This window comes from Ctenopharyngodon idella, chromosome 13, assembly GCF_019924925.1.
Source record: "Ctenopharyngodon idella isolate HZGC_01 chromosome 13, HZGC01, whole genome shotgun sequence".
Classification (NCBI taxonomy): domain Eukaryota; kingdom Metazoa; phylum Chordata; class Actinopteri; order Cypriniformes; family Xenocyprididae; genus Ctenopharyngodon; species Ctenopharyngodon idella.
The window spans coordinates 13,292,585-13,318,416 of record NC_067232.1 but is presented as its reverse complement, the minus strand read 5'-3'; the positions used below and the strand labels follow the sequence as shown (position 1 = coordinate 13,318,416).

At 35.4% G+C, this 25,832-nt stretch overlaps 1 protein-coding gene across 1 annotated transcript; it reads right to left on the bottom strand.

The window, feature by feature from the left end:
• Positions 1-14: 14 nt before the first annotated feature.
• On the bottom strand, positions 15-25,744 carry mnat1 (MNAT1 component of CDK activating kinase). The gene is made up of 8 exons (XM_051916809.1): positions 25,530-25,744; positions 19,263-19,415; positions 18,789-18,862; positions 18,568-18,671; positions 18,303-18,443; positions 17,792-17,923; positions 8,805-8,926; positions 15-400 (listed from the first exon to the last, which is right to left on the bottom strand). The coding sequence occupies exons 1-8, from the start codon at positions 25,616-25,618 to the stop codon at positions 286-288; spliced, it is 930 nt and encodes a 309-aa protein (XP_051772769.1). The 5' UTR covers positions 25,619-25,744; the 3' UTR covers positions 15-285.
• Between the last annotated feature and the right edge of the window lie 88 nt (positions 25,745-25,832).

Genomic DNA, 25,832 nt, shown 5'->3' with positions numbered 1-25,832 from the left:
AACGCAGACACAAAGACATTTTTTTTGTTTATTTAACTGAAACAGCATTACAAAAATAACAAAACTGATTAACAAAAATATCTGTACACCTATTAAAGCTTGTTTATGTTACTCTTCAACATAAACATCTTAATATCCTGAACCTGACCTTCTGAAGGGGCCATATTCACATGAAGTGAATCTTTCCCATGCATCCAAACACTCACAGTCTTTCCCTTTGCTTTGAGAGAGTCTTTAGGTAGACTGATGAACAGGTGGCATGGAAGTGACTGTAGTTTTGTAAAATCATGAGGGAAAGAGGCCACTGAAAGCGTCCTGGATGGCACGATGGCAGGCCAGTCCTGATGAATAACCACCAGCCTGATCTTGAGGAGACGCTGTGCGCACATGATTCAGATACCTGCATATAAAGAGAGGATGATTAGCTATAACAGTGAATAGTTTAACAGTAGTTTCAACAATAATGGCTTTGAGCATAATCTGGTTAATCCTCTAGAGGGAGCAGCTTTGTTGTTTTACATTGACAGATATCACAATGACAAGAACCAATTTCATTTTAAAAGAAAAATAAAATGGCAACTGTCGTTACTAGAATTATACTGCGTATAAATAATGTAATATAACATACACTACCGTTAAAAGGTTGGGGTCAGTAAGATTTTTTCAATGTTTTTGAAAGAATGTCTCTTAAGCTCACCAAGGCTAGATTTATTTGATCAAACATACAGTAAAAACAGTATTATTGTAAAATATAACTTTCCTATTTTAATATATTTTAAAATGTAATGTAGTCCTTTGACGAAAAAGTTTTTTTGAATAAAATCTTTGACAAAAGCAGCCAGTCTGTCACATGATTGTTGCTCAAAAAACATTTCGTATTATCAATGTTGAAAACAGTGATACATTTTTTTTCTTTCAGAAAAGTTCAAACAGCATTTATTTGATGTAGAAATCTTTTGTAACATTATAATTGTCACTTTTTATCAATTTAATGAAAGGATAAAAATTAACTTACTCAAACTATTGAATGGTAGTATATATTATTTAAAGGGATAGTTCACCCAAAAAAGAAAATTCTGTCATCATTTACTCACCCTCAAGTTGTTGCAAACCTATATGAATTTATATCTTCTGCTGAAAAAAGAAGATATTTTGAAGAATATGGGTAACCAAACAGTTGATGGGCCCCACTGACTTCCAAAGTATGGAGGGGGAAAAAAAAAAATACTATGGAAGTCAATGGGGCCCATCAACTGTTTGGTTACCCATATTTCTCAAAATACCTTCTTTTGTGTTCAACTTGAGGGTGAGTCAATGAAGACATTTTTGGGTGAACTATCCCTTTAAGCCGCAAAATATGTAAGAATGTAGTTGCTTTACATAACTAAAATATCAATATTATTATGTAACAATATATCAAATATTTTATTTCTTTATCCATTTATTTTTCACAAATCGACAACTGCCTGTTACCCACAAACCACCAGGACATCAGAAACCTAATGCTTGTGGGTGAGACTCTGAGATCTCACACTAGCCCAGCACCCTCAAAACACTCCAGCAGCTGGAGTCCACAGCGGCCATTCATTATGGGAGAACTGAAAATTACATGTAAACTGATACTACACTGAGAGGAAGAGAAAGATGGAAAGAGCGAGAGGGATAGAGGGGGTCAGGTATCATCAGAAACACTTAAGCTCCTCTCAGCTTCACACGCTTTCTAAACAAACAGAGATTACTGAAGCGCTGGACCATGAGCTAATGCACACAGAATGCTGCTTCAGTTCTCCATCATTAATCCACAAACCACACGCATAATTCCACAAGTGAATCACTGTCATCACATTTAATCCAAATTCTTTCGCTTTTAGTTTTGCCCAAAGTACTAAAAGCATTGAAGATTGGAACAATAACAAAATGGCAAGAAAATGGCATTCATGGATTGTAACAAAATACACTAAAATTGTTGTACTCAAAATCTGATTTGGATGTTGGGGAAAAAATCATGAGAATTATGGATCTTTAAAAAGAAAAGGGAACAAAATCAGGTTTGAAACTAAAATAATAATAATAATTTCCTTGTTCAACAAAAAGTCAAAATGAAAGTGCTTGACCTTCAGTCCACCTCAGATGGAAAATTATAAATTAAGTATAAATTAAGGCTTGTAATTTTTGCAAACATTTTTGGGACAATTTAAAACCCTGATCTGTGTGATTTTAATTTTCTAGCTATAAAAAAAACAAGCAAACAAAAATGACATAGTATTAAAACAGAACACCTAGATAGTTACAGTAATAAATACATCTAGCTTGTTTGCGACCAAATGTTGGTTTGTAGTTATTAAAAAACATACATAACTGTTCAAAAGTTTGGGGCTGGTAAGATTTTTAAATGTTTTTGAAAGAAGCTTTTATACTCATAAAGGCATTTCATTTGATCACAAATATAGTAAAACAGTAATATTGTGAAATGGTATCACTGTTTTCTATTTTAATATATTTAAAAATCTTCAGTGTCACATGATGCTTCAGAAATCATTCTAATATGCTAATTTGATACTCTTTTTTTTTTTAATCAATGTTGAACACAGTTGTCCTGCTTATTGTTTTTGTGGAAACTGTGATATATCTTTTTCAAGATTCTTTGATGAATGGAAAGTTTTTTGTAACAATGCAGAATTCTTATCCTTGCTGGTTAAAAGCATTAATTTCTTTATTAAAAAATGTATTATTATTATCATTTTTGAACAGTTGTGTATATTTTGGTAATCAAAATAAGTTAACAATAATACATATTTGACATGAATGAAACAGCCTCACACTAAAAGGAAGCAAAGATTTAGAAGAAAATTGGAAGGTTGTTTAAGAAGTGATTAATGTGAGAGTCTGGACTCTGACTAAAATGTTTGGGAGGACTTTAATGGCTGTTTGACTCTGGCTCCAGCTCTCTGATATATCCTTCATAAGATGGACATGTTGTTGACATTGCTCATGTAGTCAAATGAATATCAGGGTTGAAATTCTGACATGAACTGAACAGTGTTTTAGTTAAACCACACAGCTGTATCAGTGCTGACACACTGTGGTGATGATGGTGTGTGTGTTCTCTGTCAGCAGGATCTGTGTTTCATGCCAGCCTTTAATACCAAATAGAAGTGTGTGTGTGTAGTTTGAGAACGTCTTTCCGAGCACAGGATTCAGCACAGAAATGTTGCCCTAAAAAAAAATAGAGGAAACTCTCAAGCAGCTGCTGTACAATCTGTCATTTTAACAGGGTCAGTGTCACACACACATTCCTCAAACAGATCTGGTTGCCCGCACTGCTATGTCAGACACACATATACCAAACTACAACTCATCCACAACACAAATATCCTCATCAGAGTTCAGAGAGCAAACTCATCTATGCAGGAGCCAAGAGGCGACCTGCGATCCTCCAGGGCATAATGCGTCATTAAAACCTACTCGTCCAAAGGTACATTGCTGTTTACAGAGGCAGCAGCATGTGTCTGAAATGCATGAAGACACAAATCATGTTGAAAAGAGAGTCGCCAACAACTATGTCTGAATGAGGCAAACGAAAACGCACGTTTGGGAGATTGTGTTTGTGAGCATTCCTTGTACAAAGGAAAAGCCACACCAATGCGAAATGCAAAATTCACTCAAATCTGTGGATTAAGAGAGGGAGAAGGTGAACAAGTTTAGTTTGTCCATCCATTATCCATAATCTACCCTCAGGGTATGGTTTTAAAGCTTAACTCTCTCTTGCTACCTCAGAAACAGGAGCCATTTTGCAAGCCAAATTTACTCTTGAAGCCAAGGCCAGAATCTTTGTTTTAGCCTTGTTTGCATATGCAAATTTCAAATCAGGCCCCTCAAAATGCAGTTTCCAAAAAAAACTTACAGGCCGAGAGAGATGGAGTGATGGATGCGAGATGTGTCTGCAGTCATTAACCCTTCTAACCATACAATCTTACAGTAGGAATTAATTCACACTTGAAGTATTTTATAAAACGGTCTGGATAATCCACCCATGATAAAATACACTACATAACAGTTATGATGTGAAACACCTTTTTTAGCAATGTAAAGCATACTAAAAAACTAGATAGGTTTATTTGTCATGAACTAGATCTTCTAGCAAAACGATGACACTTACTGAATTAGCCTACCTAAAAAAAATGATACAAAAAAATAATGTATTGCTTATTGTAAATGTGTGCCTAATATTTTTATTAAGTAGTAACTGTTTTATTAGGTTTTAACTGTTTGTCTTTTATAGGGGCTAAACGGATCGTTGTTCATCCGTGATCCGTACAGACCAGGCCCCATGGTTCGGTACTTGTGATTTGCGGATTAATTTCAAGTTTGACCGCCATATACTGAAAGTTTGTATTTTGCACATGTTTTGCCTTACTAGATTACACATTCAATAGATTTTAAACCATTCCAGCGCTAGAAGAGGCAACAAAGAATTTACTCACGCGCTGTTATCTGTGCGCACAGCCACACACACCCGAGACGCGTTTCAGATAGCACGCAAACTCCGAATTGATTCTTTTTTCGCGTCTACTTGCACTTCGATGGACACAAAATTAGGTCAAAATACCAGTATCGGCAAGTATTCTCTTAAACACAGTCGGTTATGTCTCAAGAGAAAGAGAACAACAGAAGAATGTGTATTATTATTTTGGATCTTAAAGTGACAGCAGCCTATAAATACTTTTATAGCTGTTGTCTATATGTTATTAATGTTAATCAAACTACAAAACACAGCTTTAAAGGATTAGTCCACTTTCAAATAAAAATTTCCAGATAATTTACTCACCCCCATGTCATACAAGATGTCCATGTCCTTCTTTCTTCAGTCGAAAAGAAATTAAGTTTGTTGATGAAAACATTCCAGGATTATTCTCCTTATAGTGGACTTCAGTTGGCCCCAAACAATTAAAGGTCAAAATGACAGTTTCAGTGGAGCTTCAAAGGGCTTTAAACGATACCAGACGAGGAATAAGGGTCTTAGCGAAACGATCGGTCATTTTCGAAAAAAAATTTAAAATGTATATGCTTTATAAACACAAATGATCGCCTTGCAAGTGCTTCCGCCAGATCACCTTTCGCATTCTTCAAAAAGCTTACACTGTATGTCCTACACATTCCCTATTCTACTTACGGAACGAACGCGGCACCAGTTCCGTTTTTTCCGTAATTTGAATAGGGAAGGTGTAGGACATACAGCGTAAGCTTTTTGAAGAATACAGAAATGCAGTTTGGCGGAAGCACTTGCAAGGCGATCATTTGTGTTTATAAAGCATACATTTTAATTTATTTATTTTTTTAGAAAATGACCGATCGTTTCGCTAGATAAGACCGTTATTCCTCGTCTGGTATCGTTTAAAGACCTTTGAAGCTGCACTGAAACTGTAATTTTGACCTTCAACCATTTGGAGGCCATTGAAGTCCATTATAAGGAGAATAATCCTGGAATGTTTCCATCAAAAACCTTCATTTCTTTTCGACTGAAGAAAGAAGGACATGGACATCTTGGATGACATGGGGGTGAGTACATTATCAGGAAATTTTCATTTGAAAGTGGACTTTAACAAAGATTAATCCATATTCAATTATACAGTGAACATAGTGTTATTTTACATTTAATTATTACATTTATGTACCTGAAATGAATACTACAGTTAGGCCTTAGTTTATTTGTAACTTTGTTAGGCTATATTGTATTTATCTAGGTTTGTAATTTGTGTATTTGTTCTTATTTTTTACTGACTGTTCATTTGCCTTTAATAATGTTTGAACTTTATTAGTTAGGCTAGTAGTTTTTGCTGTGGTATCGGAGTACTTAAAGTGTGCTTTAAGTAATAAAAGCAAAGTTACCCTGACCCCCAAAATATTTTTTTTTCTTGCTGATCCGAAAAATGATCCAATCCGTGGCTCAAAAACCATAATATGATCCGAACCGTGAGTTTTGTGATCCGTTAAACCATTTAGACATGGCTCTATTCACAATATCTCTTGTATTTTATTACTGAAATAAACAATAATCAACCAGATTTATGTTGTAAAACACAATAAAGCTACTGACCCTGTCCACACATGCTCTCTCTTCTGATCTGCTGATGGATTACTTCCTGTCTGGCACATGATGACTTCCTGTATGACAAAGTGTGTTTCTATAGAAAATGTAGTCTAAACATTGGCATGGTGATGAAAGCATGTTTTTCATCGCCTTAAGGAAATTGTACTGAGAAATTCCTAAACTCACTAAATATTTTTTTCAAATAAATTATGCATTAAAACTTGAAAATAATGCAAAATAGAAGCACTTTCACTAGTGGTTTCAGATTTTTTGGATCCCAATGCATAAGCACAACACAAAATAAATAATAAGAGAGAGAAGCCAAAAAAAGTTGTCAAACTGCTATTCAGTTTTGCCATCATGTGAATACTTTACATTTTAAAATACATTAAAATAGAAAAAATAATTACTTTTATGCCCACTAAGGTTGCATTTATTTGATCAAAAGAGCAAAAACATAAAAAAAAAATAAAAAAAAATCGTACTGATCCCAAACTTTTAAATGGTAATGTAACTTGGATTATTTCAAAACTTTAACAAAACCTAATTAATATAAACACAGACTCGGATACAAGCTGTGTCCTGTCCAATAACTAATGTCTCTTAAACTAATTACGTTGCCCAAAACTCTGCAGACATGCCTCCAAACTCACCAGGGACATCACTCAACACTGACTGAAAATGTGTGTGTATCCTGAGAGTGTTGGAATGAAAGATTACTGATCTATCAAGGGGGACTTGTACAGCCAAACTCTGAAATATATTTATATGCAACATTGTAAGAGTAGAGGGACGTATTAAGGCATTGTTATCTCCCAAAAAGTGAGGGGACAAACTACTCCTTTATTCATACAACACACACATAAATAAAGGCGACTGACTGCACTTGAAAACTGTGTATGTGGAGAAAAGGAAACTTCAACCCAATCACCTCCTTTCAAGACACACACACACAGCTGTCTTTAATAAAATGCCCCACCCAATCTGTATTTATACAGGTACAGAACAGGGATGGACACATAGGACGGGGTTCGCCCCGGGGGGGAAGGAGGAAGTGAATACATACATGACCCTCCAAAAACACAAACCAGTCCAACATAAATCTCAACTAACTCACTGTCAAAACACACTAAGACAAATAGCAAAAAACAATCTGTCTCTCTGTCAACCTCACACACGCATACACACACAAACACTTAGAGTCTCGTCCGCTCGACTTCAAAAGACTGAAGCTGGTCAAATTCTTTGATGCAAAAACAGAGGAAAGAAAAAGATTTCAGAACGGCGGAAAAAAAGAAACAAAGAGAGAGTGATCCACCCTATCGTCTCTTTTCATAACCCTCACTCTTTTTCTTCTCCTGTCTTCTGCTTTTCAGCTCAAACCACATCATAAGATCCTCTGCTGAAGATTCCAGTGTGTATCTATGTGTGTGTGAGTTCAATACAAGTTGAGCTCTACCAACAGCATCTGTGACAGAAACACACTTACAATGAAAGTCTGAGGCAATCGTTGCATTTTTGCTAAGTGTATAACTTAGGATTGCACAGTCATTTTTTCCTCAAAAATAAAAAACAAAATTAAATAAACATTCTTACAGGGATAGTTCACCCAAAAAACGAACATTCCGTCATCTGAATTTTCAACTGAATCCCTTTAATACTACACTCTTAAAAGAAAAGGTCTAGGGTTCTGGACTCAATTTTAAAGAACGCTTTATGCCAAAAAGGTTCCATATAAAATGTCTTAAATTACTGCATAATACTTTCATGTTTAACAGGTTATTTCATTTCTAGTGATAAAGTATGTATACAAGTTGTTTAATTCATAAAATTTAATTCAACTAAATTAATTAATTTAAACTAAATCCATAAAATGATCCCATGATGGGAACCCCTAAGAAGCACCTGACAGAACCCTTTAAGGTAATAATGAGATTATTAAGAAATGATTATAGGAGTAGGGTATGGCAAATATGAAATGAAAATCATTGCATCAAGGCTAATCACAAATATAGCTTCAAAGACTGTGTGGGTTTGAAAAGAGAGAGAGTGTGTCTTACAGAGAAAGTCAAACTTAAGTCAAGCATAAAACTGCAAGCATTGCAAAAATGTCAGCAGACTTCCTGTTTATCCTGGGAGCAGTGCACCATGGGAGATGTGGTTTATTTGTTTGAACAAGAGGTCATTTATCTTTGTCAAACACACGCATTCTCACTGACAGAAAGGGGAGAGAGAAGGTACAAAAAAGAAAACAATAACCCTAGGCATGAATAAAATAAAAAAAAGTAATTTTATTTAATTAAATGTAGTCTGTTCCTCAATGCCCATTCATTTATAAAAAAGAATAGAATAGAATAGAATAGAATAGAATAGAATAGAATGGTAACAATTTACAACAAGGTTTCATTAGTTAACATTAGTTAACTACATTAGTTAACATGAACTAACAATGAAAAATACTTCTAAAGCATTTATTAATCTAAGTTCATGTTAATTTCATTATTTACTAATACATTATTAAAACCAAAAGTTGCATCTGTCAATATCATTTAATGAACCACAGCGAACATGAACTAACAATGAATAGTTTTATTTTTATTGAATAGTATGTATTTTTATATAACTAACGTTAACAGGGATTAATACATAAAATAAAATAAAATAAAATAAAATAAAATAAAATTCACAGTAGTAAAATGCAAATGATTCTTACCCTTGTCGGCCCAACTGGTCTAGTTCTGGAACGGGTGGCCCGTATGTGTCAATGTGCAGAGGCTGATAGACGTACAACACCTCCTCCACACGAGACACAGATGCCAAAGACACGGTCTGACCCTAAAGAAAAGAGACAGACAGAAAGACACATTTTTTGCACATCACGTCAATAAAAACACTACTAAACAAAATTTTAGACAGATGCCCTCTCTCCAAAACCCCACCCTCCAACCCAAACACGTGCATTGATTGACAGGCAGGGAACTCTTCTGATTGGCTAAACAAGCATGGGCCACTCCCCTGACACTTGTTTACAGGGCCGTCACAGAGACAAGTGTGATTCCTCAGGACAACCGTTGAGGAAGTAGGTACATTTTATGCATAGTATTTTAAAAAAATGCTTGGAGCACCTTAAAATGTTACATTCAAAATCTATTACTTTTTGTTAAATTTTCTGATAACTAACATTTTATATTACTCTGTTTATTTTATTCATTTATTTCACATTATATTTTAATTTACCACCATTTGAGGTGAGTATTTAACACACTCATTGAGTTTAAATGGAACATTTCATGTAGATGACCTCATTTAAACAAAACTAACAGACATTCTGTCTGAGATGAAGTCACACACATAAATGCATTAGCGCCAACAAACACACACATCCCTCTCCGGATCCAGATCCAAGCAGGGGATCTAAAGATGTATGACAACATCACTCACTGCCAACACACACACACACACACACACACACACACACACACAAAGGCAACACACACAAGTGAGACTGAACTTGCTGGAGACAGACAGAAACCACAGCATGGAGGGAGTGTGAGTGTGTGTGTGTGGAGGGAATTTCCATGGGAGAGCTACTCTTTACTTTGGCCGGAAAGTACTGCATGCATTTAAACAGCAACAAAACAGCAAAGTAAAATAATGGAAGACATAATAAGGAGAGAAAAAGAGAGTGAAACAACAGAGATACAAGTAAACAGAGGCTAAAAAATGAGCACAAGTAAGGGGAGTTTTATGATATGTTAATTTTACGATATGTTAATTTTACATTAAACATTAATTATTGTGTGTGAGCATCTTAAATGCACAACCAAGGTCCAAAATTATTTTTTTGCAATGTCGAGTATATTATATATATATATATATATATATATATATATATATATTATATATATACCATTCAAAAGTTTGGGGTCGGTAGATTAATATTAAAAATTTATATTTTTCAGCAAGGACACATAAATCAAAGTAAAGACATGAAAAAATGTATCTTGAGCACCATATCAGAATGATTTCTAAAGGACCACGTGACACTAAAGACTGGACTCTTGGAAAATTTAGGAATAAATCACAGGAAAAAAAATAACATTTTAAAATATATTAAAATAGAAAACAGTTATTTTAAATTGAAATAATATCTTACAATACTACTGTTTTTACAGTATTTTTAATTCAATAAATGCAGCCATGGTGAGCATAACAGACGTCTTTCAAATATATAAAAATAACTGACTCCAAACTTTTAAAAGATTACATATTCTAAAATAATTTTAAAAATAAGTTATAAGCCTGCTAGCCAGTTTATTCATTCACCAAAAACAATTTTTACTTGCATTGAACCCAGGAAAACACACATACACACACTCCAGGTTTATAAAAAGTGAATGCAGCACTCCAAATTTACAAATTTAACACTTAAACATTCTGCACCAAAAGTTGGTTTATAATGAACTCAAAATAACAAACATGAATTCTCTTGTCTACCCAGGCTGATCAGTTCCAAACTCACATCACACACACAAACACATTCTAGAGACTTCCATGTCAAAACATACAAACCATCCCGTCATAGATTACCCTGTCAACAGCCTGATACCAGTGGAAAACTCTTCAGAACTCTGGCACATACACACACACTTCACAGTAAACCACTACCGCATCTTTACCAACTCAAAAATCTTTGAACATCTGCGTGCAACATTAATATTAGCTGTTGTGTGTGTGTGTGTGTGTGTGTGTGTGTGTGTGTGTGTGTGTGTGTGTGTGTGTGTGTATATATATATTAAGAAATGCTGCTGATGCTGTGCATGTTGAGTGACTATAGATACATATTCACTCCCCAGCGCCTCTAAAACATAGCTGCTGGCTCGATCCATCTTCATTACTGTGCGGGGGTGGAGAGGGAAGGAAATCCCTGAGCTGAAACACCCCTCCAGTTGTCTGTGTATTCAGAGTTTCACTCCTAGCCGTTACACACTGTTTAATGGGGCCTTGTGTTCAAATCAATCATATATCTGCAGCATTTCGACATTCAGTGCCGTCCAGCGCTTTAACCTCACCCCTGCCTGGGCAGTGAATCAGTCCGTATGTTTGACATTAACACATAGTAAACATCATTTTACGAGGTGGACTTGAATTTTACATTTTTAAAATAAACCATCGCCCCTGGTTCTGCATTTTAGACTTCTGTCTTGGGAGGCACAGAACATTTTGACTGGCACAGGAAAGGCACTACGATGCAATGGCTCATTTGATTGTTCATTCTGCGGGTGTGATAATTTTCCTTACCAAACCAACAAATACCAGTTATTATTTCTGAGGTGTGTTTGTCTTGCTTCTTGCCAACATTCAGCTACCAACCAAAATGTGTGGACTGGATTTGGGAAATTTTGTTATAAACTGTTCCTTCTCAAAGTTGATTTTGGGAAGAAGACCAAAAGAAGGCACTGTTTCCAAAACAGATACATAATCTTAAAGGGAACCATATACAGTTCTGTAGATTTTTATTCAAATCACTTTTTATTCAATCATCTTGCACCAAAAACAGTCGTAATGTAGTTTTACTGACCATAATTAAATAGAATAAAAATAGAGCTTTTGTTACTGTACCTTTAAGACTTTATGTAAATGACTATTATGATTGGCTATTCTCCTTGTACCAGCGTACAAGCAATCAGCATAAAGTTTGGTCTACTTTGGAGATTATTTGGCCAAGAATCGCCCACTTAGACATTAAGAGCTGTCTAACTGAAATTTAAAATCATTTTAATGTAACATTTGCTGAATAAATAAGAAATACATAACTATATATAATGGGCTAGGTGAAATACAGAGAGATTATCTTTCATTATTTCTCCTGTTGATTCTGCGGTTCAGGCTCAGTGATTAGTGAAAGTCCACAGGGTTCTCTTCATACATACAGAACACTCAAGTGTGTAATATACATGTCCTGATTTTGTTCTGACTTCTGGGGGACTAAATGGCTTTAAAACTGTCTTCTCTTTCTGCATGGAACACCAATCTACCCTAATCAACATCTAATGTTTGCTATTGTCAACCGAAGTGTCAATCCTCATCAGAGATACAAATAAGCATTATAATACGATGTGGACTCAGTGTTGGGTTTAGTAACCTTATTTGGTAACATTATTATTGCTAACTGTTTGTATTATTTATTATGCAATTTAATTATTATAGGTTTGCACATAATGTTTAGAGTTCATTGTATTTCCCCAGTGCATTTCTATTAATAACTGCATTTATTTTTGTGCAAGTGAGATGAGCAAAGAGCATCTGTTGCATAAATCATTATTTGTCTGGTGTCTATAAGCAGCATATACAATATATTTTACTATGAGTAAAATATACACATAACTCTTATTTTTACTTAACTATTTTGAAAACTGTTTTTTTTTTTTTTAACTACAGTAAAACAAAAATGTAAATTAATCACAACTATTTATTAAGATTAACTTTTTACAGCCTTTGTTTTTATCTAAAAAGATAATTGATGCAAAGAGAACAGGGTGTAAATGTAAAATATGTGGTGACAATATTGATGGAGCAAGTTGATGTAGGTAAGTAAAAATATAGGCAGAACTGAGAAAATAGTATTTATGGAGATAAATTGTAGCCTGTGTCTCAGAGGGCAAACGTTTGAATGTTTACGCAAACAACTCTCTAATCATGGTTATTCCTGTAGTTGTGAGCTTTCATTTGAGTCTGTTCTCAGAGAAGCACAAAACATTTTTCAGATCCAGGTTGGCTACAGGTTTCCAATCATTTTAAGATATTATTTTTATACCTGTTTCAGTAAAAATGTTGCACAACAATTGTATGTATAAAAGAAATATTTCATTTCTTGAAAATATTTGTATCCCACATATGTAAAACAAGTATTTTCGAGAAATAAAATATTTCTTGATGGTGTGGATGTGTAGCTAACTAATGGGTCTGTCTTACCTTGTTTTTACACAAGGTAAAGCTTTTCTATATTTTATTTTTAAATTTAGTTATATTTACATATATGTACATTTATAGTAGGCATAATTGGTCGGGGAACAAGATATTGCGTATGTGTATGCACCATGAGTCCAAGTCAATTTTCTCTTCATGGACAGTAAAGTGTCTTGCATTCATTCACCTAGGGTTGTCAAAAGTACTGACTTTGGTACCAAGTCGGTACTGAAATTTTAAAGATGTTACGATACCAGCATTTTCCCCTAGCATTTTGAGTGGATTCTTAAACACCTCTGATTGGCCATTGTGTTCACACGCTCAACAGATATGTCTGTGATTGGCTACAAAAACATGTTGTAAATAGACATCTTTGACGCAGGCGTCTATCAGTAGATCCCTAATATATCCTCTGATAGATGCCTACTTTCAAACATTCCTGTGTGTATCTGTGTAAGCACTCGATGAAGAGCATCAAAGATGTCTGTTTACAATCACAGACATCTCTGTTGAGTGTGTGAACACAATGGCCAATCAGAGGTGTTTAAGAATCCGTTCAACAGCGCTCAAAATGCTTGGGGAAATGCTGGCATCATCACATTTTTAAAATTTCAATACCGACTTGGTAACGAAGTCGGTACTTTTGACAACCCTACATTCACCTGACACAAACATGCGTGCGTTTTAAATCCCATTGGCTCATGTAATAGTAATATAGATCTTAGTAGTATGTTAAGTGAGAGAGATCATATATATCCTGATAATTTACATTTAATGTATTCGACAACAGGAAAGCAATAGGGCTAGAAATTATCATACACAATATTTTTTCATGTATATTTCATGCATTTTTTAAATGATTTTTTCATGTATTCAGCATTTTATACATTTTGGCTCTCAATATCCAAGATGTTGATTTCGCTTTAACTACTTCAAATATTTAATGATCAAAAAATGTAATTATGAAATTATGTAATAATGTCAGTTTACATCTTGATTTTATGTTTTTTAGCACTTTAATTTAGATTACAGTTAGATCATTTAAATATATTAATAATTTAAATAGTTTTAAGTCATCTTGCACACCCCTTTGAATGTATTGTGAGGTTGAGAAACATTGCTTTAAAGCTAAACTACACAGTATTACAATACATAATTTTTGCTAATAACTATTGCTTAAACCTCAAACAAAAATTGTCCATAAAAGCTTTTAGAGTTTTCACAAAACCTCATAAAACAACATGTGTTCTGAGTAAATTTCTGAAAAAGGTTTGTTTTGTTTTTTTGGGCTAAATCGAGAGGAATGCGAGAGAACGGCGAAAGGTTTCTGTTTCACATGGGGGATCAGGCGGGAGAGAGCATCGGGACTCTGACTATGCAAGTCTTCAGGACGCTCCAAGGTCAACAAATATAAACTGTCTATCAGCACCTCTGCTGACCTTCACACACACACACACACATTCACCTCAGATCAGCACATTTTAAAATGATCACACACTCACACCGCTCTGCATGGGACACAAGAGAAAAATGTCACAAAAACACACATATTAACACAAATACAACAAAATATACTCATAATCACATGATCTTAAAAATCTTGTCCTATTCACAGCAAAACAATCACCAGTCACTGAATTCACACTGAGAAAGTGTCCTGAATTTACCGTGTAACACTAGTGAACACACATACAGGTTCAGTGGGGATAAAGTGAGCTTTGTGGACCCTCCAGCTGGCATTAACTGAGCTCAAGTAACAAGTGTGAGAGCCAATGCCCTCTCTATGCCCTGTAACACACACTATTTTGATCTCAAAGCCTCTACTGGCTCTCTCCACATGTATGCGGAGTATGAATCTGCCTGCAAAAAGTCAGACGAACACACACATTGCTTAACTGCACAGCTCAGAAACATCTGTGTGTTAAATATAACCGTATAAGCGTGCCTCCTGCCTTGTAGCGTAAAGCCATCTAAAGCTGACAAACACTTTTTTGCCGGTACTACCCTCCCTGTACCAAGATCCATGCCAACACACACACAATCTCTTCGTGCCAACCAAAAGACACATTTGTGGAAACATATGCACTAGCATACACAAACACACACACAATTGTGCACGCTGTTTCTGTTTTTACTCTCAAACGGCAGTTTTTAAGATGTATTGCTCCCCCCTCCTCCAAGTTTGCATACACATTCATGACATGTTGGTTCAGGTCTATGTCCTTTGCAGTGACCGCTGAAGGGATTTTTTTTTAAAAGAACAAACCTGTTTTACCTGCTTTACAACACAGACGCACCACTAAATAATATAAACACACACGTCATACTCAAACACTGCCTAATACAAACATGCTGGTGTCTGTGTGGATGCAAAAGCTAGAGCACATGTATAATGTGATGAATATTACACAGGTAACAGTGCATGTGATGCTACATAAGATGTTTAGAAACAAATGAATAGCATTTACGATTTAGCCCAATTATTTGTATAAAAAAAAAAAATTAAAAAAAAATCAACATACACTGCCCAGCCAAAAAAAAAGTTGCTGCTTGGATTTTAAGGGTTAGTTCACACAAAAATGAAAATTATCCCATGATTTACTCACCCTCAAGCCATCCTAGGTGTATATGACTTTCTTCTTTCAGACGAACACAATCAGAGATATATTTAAAAATATCCTTAGTCCTCCGAGGTTTATAATGGTTGTGAATGGCAGCCCAAAAGCGAACTTCCGCAACGTAGTACACAATGACATGACGTTCTACACTGCGCCATGATGTACTAAGCTAGTACGTCATGTCATTGTGTACTACGTTGCGGAAGTTAATGCTTTTTGGATGTACATCGAATGCGTATGGCTGTCCCGCTGGAAGCTCATTATTTTACTTTATAAAGTTTTAAATAAGGATATTTGTCTTAAACAAACGCATCGATTTGCTTCCGAAGGTCTTTATTAACCCCCTGGAGTCTGAATTTTGTCTTCAAAATTTGAGCTGCCATTCACAACCATTATAAACCTTGGAGGACTAAGGATATTTTTAAATATATCTCTGATTGTGTTCATCTGAAAAAAGATAGTTATATACACTTAGGATGGCTTGAGGGTGAGTAAATCATGGAATAATTTATATTTTTGGGTGAACTATCCCTTTAAATAAGCAAATGCTTAAGAGTCTATGTTTGGATCATTATTGCAGTGATTATTATGTTTCTAGCATGTTATATGTTTGGCAACAGTTCTTAATTGATGAAGTGTGTAGCTTGACCAAAGATCTTGACCAAAAAATGATGGAAATAACATCACAACATTTATTTCTATCAAGAGTTGCATCAATTTTTGGTCAAGATCTTGTATTGACAATGCAAGAGGTGAGCACTCTGTAAAGTCTCCTACACAACATCCCAAAGACTTTCAAAGAATTTAAGGTCTGGACTCAGAGGTGCCAATTCATGTGTAAAAGTTATTCTTCACAACCATTCGTTCACAATTTGAGCCTGATCAGATAAGATAAATCTTAGCTTTGTCATCCTGGAATATGGCCATTATGTGTCTTCCAGCATTGTTGTTTTTAAGAAATGAAAAGCTACACACTCCAATTAGGGTTAAAAGAAAACATGCCAAACATATAACATGCTAGAAACATAATAACGATCCAATCATAGACTCTTAAGTATTCTCCTACTTAAAGGGTTAGTTCACCCAAAAATGAAAATTCTGTCATTAATTACTCACCCTCATGCCGTTCCACACCTGTAAGACCTTCGTTAATCTTCGGAACGCAAATTGAGATATTTTTGTTGAAATCCGATGGCTCCGTGAGGCCTGCATAGGGAGCAATGACATTTCCTCTCTCAAGATCCATTAATGTACTAAAAACATATTTAAATCAGTTCATGTGAGTACAGTGGTTCAATATTAATATTATAAAGCGACGAGAATATTTTTGGTGCGGCAAAATAAAACAAAATAATGACTTATTTAGTGATGGACGATTTCAAAACACTGCTTCATAAAGCTTCGGAGCATAATGAATCAGCGTGTCGAATCAGCGGTTCGGAGCACCAAAGTCACGTGATTTCAGCAGTTTGGCGGTTTGACACGCGATCCGAATCATGATTCGATACGCTGATTCATTATGCTCCGAAGCTTCCTGAAGCAGTATTTTGAAATCGGCCATCACTAATAAGTTGTTATTTTGCTTTTTTGGAGCACCAAAAATATTCTCGTCGCTTTATAATATTAATATTGAACCACTGTACTCACATGAACTGATTTAAATATGTTTTTAGTACCTTTATGGATCTTGAGAGAGGAAATGTCATTGCTCCCTATGTAGGCCTCACGGAGCCATCGGATTTCAACAAAAATATCTCAATTTGTGTTCCGAAGATTAACGAAGGTCTTACGGGTATGGAACGGCATGAGGGTGAGTAATAAATGACATTATTTTCATTTTTGGGTGAACTAACCCTTTAAATCCAAACGGCGACTTTTCTTTTGGCTGGGCAGTGTGTGTGTATATATGTATAAATTAAAATAAATGAATATTTTTTTAAATAAATTTAAAAAATTACAATTTTTATCATTTAATTATGACTAATCATAAGCCTTCATGTGGCTTTTCTTCAGCAAATCCTAGGATTCATTTGATAATTATTAATTAATCTGATTAAAAATGTAATCCACTGACAGTCGATTATGTGTGCATGTTTGTGTGTCGTTTCCTCACCATCATTATTCCAGTAGAGAAGATGTTTGTTGGTTTGACGTTTTGCTTCTGTTTTTCTATCTGGGTCTCCAGTTGGGCAGCTCGATCTTTATGTTGGGCCAAGAGCACAGCCGCAGGTAACTTGGAACTCTCCTGCAAACACATACATAACATTTAAGAAAAGCTTTTCTTTTAAACTTTATTTTGACACTTTAATTGATAGTAGAGAGGGGACAGTGATGGATAGGAGGGGAAAATTGCAAAATAACAAAAGTTGGACTCAAACTTGCATTGCATAAGCACCACAGCTCTACGTGCTTTTTCGGCGTGAGGGCGGGACAACCCGTTACTCGCATGAGATCACAGCAATAGCAAACCACAGTGAACCAATCAAATCCCGATGGGCAAAATCCTGCCCTAAATTTTTTCTTGTTCAAGAAGCCGTTTACTCAGATAAATATCACAATAGGAAAGAAAAGACTTTAGAAACTTCCATTTCATGCCAACTTTAAAGTGTGTGTGTACTGTGTACCAGTTTATCCAGCAGGGCCTGTTTGTTTTTCCTCTTGGCCTGTAGTTGTCTCTGTTCCTCCTGCAGGGTCTCCAGTCTCCTCTGTTCTGAATCCTGCTGCTCCTGTAACAATAGCTCCTCCAGCTCCTCCTGCTCACGTGTCTAAGATAGAGATGACAATCAATTATAAAAAATAAAAAAAAAAACCATAATAAAATAAAATAAAGGAGTTTCTCGCTTGCGAAATTATCCATCTGTCCAATCAGAACCATGCACACATACTCACCAGCTTGGCTTTGTTTTTCTGTATAATGTCTCTGTTATCTCGCTGGTACTGTTCCATTATCTGCTTGGTCCTTTCAACATCTACGTTATTAGTCAGGTTAAACACTGGACACACAAGGAAATACATTTAAAACACTTACAATAAAAAAATATTTTTAAAAAATCATTAAAAAAAACAAATGTATCATATGAATAGGAGTAAATTAATGACGTGTATCTCACCAATATCCTCCACCTGCTCCAGGTAGTCATTATATTCTTTCAGAGTGGAAAAATCAAATTCCCTCTTATTATAACTAAAAGATGAAAAAAAGCACACATCATTAAAAAAATTATAATTAGCCATTAGCCATTAGCCATTATACAATTGGGTCATTTCGTGTCAACCAGTGGTCCCCGGCTAAAAAATTTGATTTTGATATTTTTTTCTTTTTGGTGAAAAATTAGGGAGAAAGCCAAAATATTAAATGTCATGAATGTGTATTTCATGACCTCTACAAACCCTCTACAAAATAGTGGATTACTCAGTCAACATACATCCATTACATTTAATATTTTGGCTTTCATCACCATTTATGTTGGTCTTTCTTCAAAAAAATATATTAACAAAATCAGAGTTTCTGAAATTTGGTTGATTTGACATGGAATGACCCAAATTTGGATGCATGCCATGCACACACTTTTTCTGCCACATACATTTTGAGAACCTTCTTGCGGATCTCCACCTCTTTATCGATGGCTGGATCTTCGAAGAGCTGCACGCGGAAATTACTCTTTCTGAGAGGAGTGTTACACTGCACACAGTTACCTGAGCCACGGACAAACAGCATGTCCACACAACTCTCACACCTGAAACACACACAAACACAGGCGTTTTACTCAAACTGGCAGAAGGTCTGCTGAAAGAGAGTCAAAATAAACAGTAATGAAATGTGAAATCTGCTGGAAAAACCTTCAGAAGCGATTCCACACAAACACACATTTCAATCATCTCACTGCTTCAGAGAATGAAATTTGGCCATAGAAACTTTCCAAAAGGGACCATAAATTCGACTAATGGATAAAACAGAGGCCTGATATTTGTGTGTGTGGTGGTCTTATTCAATCATAATGGAGTGATGATGGGATGGGTTTGAGGCAAAGCAGACATACACATTAAAGGCTGACAAAGTAAAGTGTGTGTTAGAAACCAATGTTACTTCTTGCCCAGAATTTATGCATATAACTAATGCTGAGTTTCAAGTAGATTTCTTAAAAATACAGTAAACAATTTTTCCACTGAGCAGTTTAACTTTCCTTTTCTCTATCTGTTTTTCATTCCCACCATTCTCTTTCTGTCAGCTTGAAGAATACTTGCTCTTTGAAATTTGATTTGTGCCTGTTTAAAATGACAGGGAGTGTATATAACACAGTGGACAAACTTTCTGTAAACAATCTTTGAGGGGAATGAGAGAAAATGAGTGGAAAATAAATAAATAATAATGCAGATGAAAATTATTGCAAATAAAAAAACCTAACAAATAATTTGTAGTAATTACAAATTGGCTTTTATTAAGAAAATCTAACATTAATTTAAACATTTGTTTTTATTTTAGATTTTTAAAATACATTTGATAAAAAATACCACGCAAAGGTTTGAGATTAATAATTATTTTTTAATTAAATTGATCAAAAGTGACAGTAAATGCTGTTCCTTTGAACTTTCTATTTATCAAAGAATCCAGGAAAAAAAAAAAAAAAAAAAAAAAAAAAAAAAAAAAAAATCACAGTTTCTACAAACTACAAAAATATTAAGTTACGCTAGGTGAAGGATCATGTGAAACTGAGGACTGGAGAAAATGCTGCTGAAAATTCAGCTTTTCCAACACAGGAGAAACATTTTAAAATATATTAAAATAGAACGCTGTCCTAAAAACCCTGTAAAACCTTCAATGACCAGCCAATTGTCAAAAATGACAGGCCTTTTAAAAATTGCTTGTAAATCACTCGTTATGCTATATTATCACCAAATATTGGGTTCAATTTTTTTGTCAACTTTTCTTTCAATTAAAACAGGTTTTGAATTTCTTTTTGGATCTGATTGATTGTACGTCTCATTGGTCTGAGCTTATGCACCTCAGTTTTTGAGTGAAATCAAAAGGCATTATTTGTAGATATTGTCAATATTCAACAAAATATGGGAAAAATTGCACTGTTTATCACACTAGTGTGCTTTAATGTTTAACCAGAAAGTTTGTTTTGAAATGCTTTTATTTTGTACAAAATGAAACAAAGTCACACTTGTGGTGTTCCCGGTCAGAAATGACCAGCCTACAAAAAAATAGCTTATAAATCTCTCTGTATGCTATATTATCACCAAATATTGGATTCAATAATTTTGTCAACTTGTTTTCTTTCAATTAGGACAGGTTTTGTATTTATTTCTGAAACTGATTGATCGTAGGCCTCATTGATCTGAGTTTCACTGAGCCTCACTGATCTGAGGATAAAGTTCATCTCTGTGAAAAAGAAAGCCTGTAATACTCAAAATAGTTTGTTTGTGTACATGAACGTGTGTGTTTGCGCACACAAAAGCGAGAGTGTGCATGTATCCACACATGCACAGGTCCGAGGCCTTTATCTTTGCAAGCACACATGTGCACCATGTGAACATGAAGATGATGAACATGCTGCTGAAAACTAAATGTTTCTCTTAATTTTGATGTCCTCCATTTACTTTAAATGGGTGGTCATTTTTGACCAATATAATCTCAGATCAATGAGGCCTACAAACAGTCAGTTTAAAAAATAAATACAAAACCTGTCCTAATTGAAAGAAAACAGAGATTGAATCCAATATTTAGTGATAATATAGCATAACGAGATATTTACAAGCTATTTTTTGTGACCAGGAACACCACAAGTGTAACAAGGTGGAAAATAAATCCCAAAAAAATCCAAACAATTTTGGGAAAGTGGTTATACCCTGTGTGAACAAAGTCAATAAGTTTAAGTCCAATGTGATAACACTAACTAACATTTTCAGGTTAAAGAAAAGTTAAAGACCTGAAAAGTTAAACTGTAATAATATTTCATAATATCACACTTTTTGATCAAATAAATGCAGCCTTGGTAAGCATAAGAGACTTTGTTTTTTTAAACATTTAAAATCTTGCAGGCCCCAAACTTTTGAATTGTAGTGTTCATTTTTTGTTTGTGACGGCGGCAGTTAAAAATTGCCAGGGCACATAAAAATCTGAAGTACTAGACCGACTAGACCAAATGCTCATTTTTGATCGATGAAATGGGATCAGGACACATCGTAGACCTGAATATGTGTAACCTGCATGAGCAGGTTACAGGAACATGTGTACTAACCACCGCATGCAGTACCAAGGCTCAGCTAATGTCTGCCCTGGGTTTTCTCTGAAGAATCTCACTTGTTTACTTCCAAATTACTTTAGAGGGTAGACTCTACCTCTCCCTGACCCATGACCTGAACAACAACATGTGAGAGAGAGAGAGAACTAAAGACCTCAAAAAGCCTGCAAAACAGTACGAACAGACTTTCAATGAATAAATGCTAGACATTCCCTGCTCGTTCCTCCTCTCCCGATCCGTGTTTGTCAGCATGTTGAGAGGTTACTACACTCTTCTAACTCAGCACAACAGACCCCATCACGCACACACAAAATCTGCAAACCCCTGCATTTCACACACACACACACACACACACACACACACACACACACACACACACAAGCTACCTGTGTCCCTCTCATCAACTATCTCTCACACACACCTACCTGTGCCCTTCCTTCTTCACTGCAGCAGGTCAGAAGGACACACTCACCATCAGCCACACAGTCACAAACACGTGTGTTTCTTCAAATACCTGTCCATTTGGTGATTTTTATTAAAACAGATTTTAAGTTTTCCAAATGCTTAATCAAATATCTATTTAATTATTTTACCCTTGAGGATTTTCAATCTTAAAATACAGGAAACAAATCATAAAAAAATATTAATTACATAATCACTGGACTATTATAAAAGTTATAACAATCAAAATAAAGAGTGAAATAATAAATATTAAACATATACATTTTTGACAAATTTTGTCTCTCAGTTGTAGCATGATTTCCATCACAAATGTTAAAAAGAGGCGCTCTACCAAGAGAAGAGGAGGTGCAACCAAAAAAATCAAAATGCATATGAACTGAAAAAAGGTGAAAAATGTGATTTCCATCACAACCAGTACATTTTATAGTTTGATCAAAAATTTTATCAACAGTGCCGATGAAGGACATTGTTGTGATAATAAATATGAGGTGAAGAACTAAGAAAAAAATAAAGTTAAATACTGCTATTTTTTTTTAAATATCTTAAAAAAAATTTGGCTCAATTTTTGAATTAGTTCATAAGTTCGTATCTCTAAACAATTACTTCAGAGATCTCAACTAAATGCACATGGCTTGCTAATCAAAACTGATGAGTTGATTCTCAATGAAACTGTCATACTCTTCACAACTTATACACATTCTTTCATTATATGATGACACACATGCATCCATTCAGTTATCAAAATCTTATCAATAACTAGGTTTCAAAGCATGAATGAAATGTTTTGAGCGAGTTACTACATTTTGCAGACAATGCAACAGAGTTGTAATGACCCATAAAACAGTTGTGAGTGACAATTGCACTTATACAGTTAAGACTGTTTTAATAAATTAATGACTGAGAAAAACTGTAAGAGTTAATTTTTTCTCTTAAGCCCAATGGGTCAAATGTTCTCATAGTTGAAGGAATAACAGCAGCAATATCTTCTTCCACTCCATCAACTGTATTTAATCACAGGCTACAGTCATTTATTAGCTGTAATTCCTTCATCCTTATGTTCTGCATACAGAGGTAAACTCTCATGAAATGAGCAGGGGAGAGTGTGCTGGACCATCTCCAGCAGTGTGTCATCAATGTGTAATATATTCATATGGTCTCTGAGTCCCAGGTCAGCAGTCCACTGTGAATCCTTAAGAGGTCAAGGGCAAGCAAAGCACGAGGAATCACGTGACTTCAGACACATATCTCCCATGAGATCCACATAGTAGTCCCTCTCTGTTCAGTTTTCTGTGGCTGAATGACTACTCCTACGCTCCAAATGAATAGCTAGTTTGATCTCACTTGTTGACTGTACAGAAGTTGCGATAGTTGTTTCTTTCCTATTGTGAGATATATCCGAGTGAAACAACTTCTTGAACAAAAAAAATGTAGGGCGGGACATCAGGAATTGATTGGATGGTTGTGGTTTGCTATTGCTGTGATCTCATGTGAATGACAGGATGTCCTGCTCTCAAGCGGAAAAATCATTTGACAAATACTGCACTATTCCATAATATAAAACAAAAATTGCCTATTTTGATTTAATGGCGACTTCAACACATTTTTCATGGAAACAATTTCCACCAAAATAACAATTACTACAACACCAATTCCAGACATTTTGTAAAATGTAATAAAATCAAGCATCTGTGAACCTTCGAGCCCTCAGATGGCATTACATGAGAAACCGTCATGCTACTGTGTTAAATACAGCCATGTGGGCTTGGGAGTACTTTGGAAAACCATTGTCACGTAACACAGTCTGCCGCTGCATCAAGAAATGCAACGCGAATCTCTGTTACGCAAGGAGAAAGCGATACATCTGTTCAATGCAGAGATGCTGCAGAGTTCTCTGGGTCCGAACTCATCTCAGATGGTCCAAAAGACAGTGTAAATGTGTGCTGTGGTCAGATGAGTCCATGTTTCAGCTCGCTTTTGGGAAAAACGGACATTGAGTTCTCAGTGCCAAAGACGAAAGGGACCATCCAGACTGGTGCAAAAGCAAACATCTGTCATGGCATGGGGAGCATCATTGCAAACGGCATGGGTGACTTGCAGATGTGTGAAGGAATCCTTGATGTGTACTGGGATTGTACAGAGACATATACTGCCATCAAGATGACATCCTTCCTGGGAAGCAAGACAATGCCAGGCCTCATTCTGGTACGTGCTACAACAGAATGGTTTCTTAGAAACTCTACACCATAGAAGGGATGTACCTGACTGATCTGACTCCTATTGGAAATGTTTGGCCCCTCATGAAAAGGAGAATCAGACAGCAATGAGCACAGACTGTTGAGCAGCTGTATTGTATCAGGTGAAATTGGGCAAAAAATCCACTTGCAAAACTGCAACAACTAGTATCCTCAATTCCCAAACATTAAAAGTCTAATTAAAAGGAAAGGTGATGTGACACATTGGTAAACATGCCTCTGTCTGTCACTACTTTTTTGGAGTGTGTTGCAGCAAATCAAAATCAAAATTTGTTTATATTTACAAAAAAACAATTTGTCCAGTAAAAACATTGGATTTTCTTTCTTCGTTTTTCAGTTAAATAAAGGTTAATGAGAATTAACAAATCACAGATTCTTGATTTTATTGCATTTTACAAAATGTCCCAACTTTTCTGGAATTGGGGTTGTACAATAAAACTGTCAGTTTTGGGTCAGCTGGTCTGACAGAACTGTCACTTTTCCTTTTGTTTTCAGTGCTGCGTTGTCACAACATCTGATGTCCACTGGTCGTGCAAATGTATCAAAATACTGTACTATTTGAAGTACTTTACATGTTAAATTACTATGGTTTTACAGTAATAATATTAACCGTATTGTGGCTGAAACCATTGTCGCCATGGTAACTTTTTGTAAGGAGAGCCTCGCAAACAGGTGAGCAACAGAAGTTAGATGACATAAAAACATCGGTTTACTTCGCTCACAGCTTGAAACACTGACCTGGTTATAGCACATATACAAGCAAAAACGAATCAGATGTAAATAATAAAACTTCTTGTCTTGGACATTATGAATAAAGCTTCACTTCTGGATCTGTGAAGGTTTAAGATCTGCATAGGTCTGAGTAAGAAATCTGACAGCAGGTACTTACAGCGTGTGTCCACACACATTGACCATCAGCTTCAGAGATGGATTTCTGTATTTAGTCGTCTTGCACCTCGGGCATCCCTGGTCATCCATTATTGTTAATAATATTTGTTAAAGTCCGTCTACAAAGTAAATAAACAAATAACAGTAACCAATGCACTCTGCAGCTCACAACAGAGCGCACAGCAATGTTACATTTAAAATTGTCCGGAAGGAAACTTGTACGTGTAGTACAACCGTTCCCATTCAAACATTGCTCAAGTTTGATATATGTCCAGCGCTAGATAGATAGATAGATAGATAGATA

What these genes read in the sequence shown, in the direction of transcription:
- mnat1 (XM_051916809.1), bottom strand. Translation starts at nt 25,618, where the DNA reads ATGGATGACCAGGGATGCCCGAGGTGCAAGACGACTAAATACAGAAAT. An exon ending in GGAGCAGGTGGAGGATATTG is followed by an intron (nt 18,672 to 18,788) that starts GTGAGATACACG and finishes TTGTGTGTCCAG; the next exon opens with TGTTTAACCTGACTAATAAC. An exon ending in AGAAAAACAAAGCCAAGCTG is followed by an intron (nt 18,444 to 18,567) that starts GTGAGTATGTGT and finishes TCTCTATCTTAG; the next exon opens with ACACGTGAGCAGGAGGAGCT.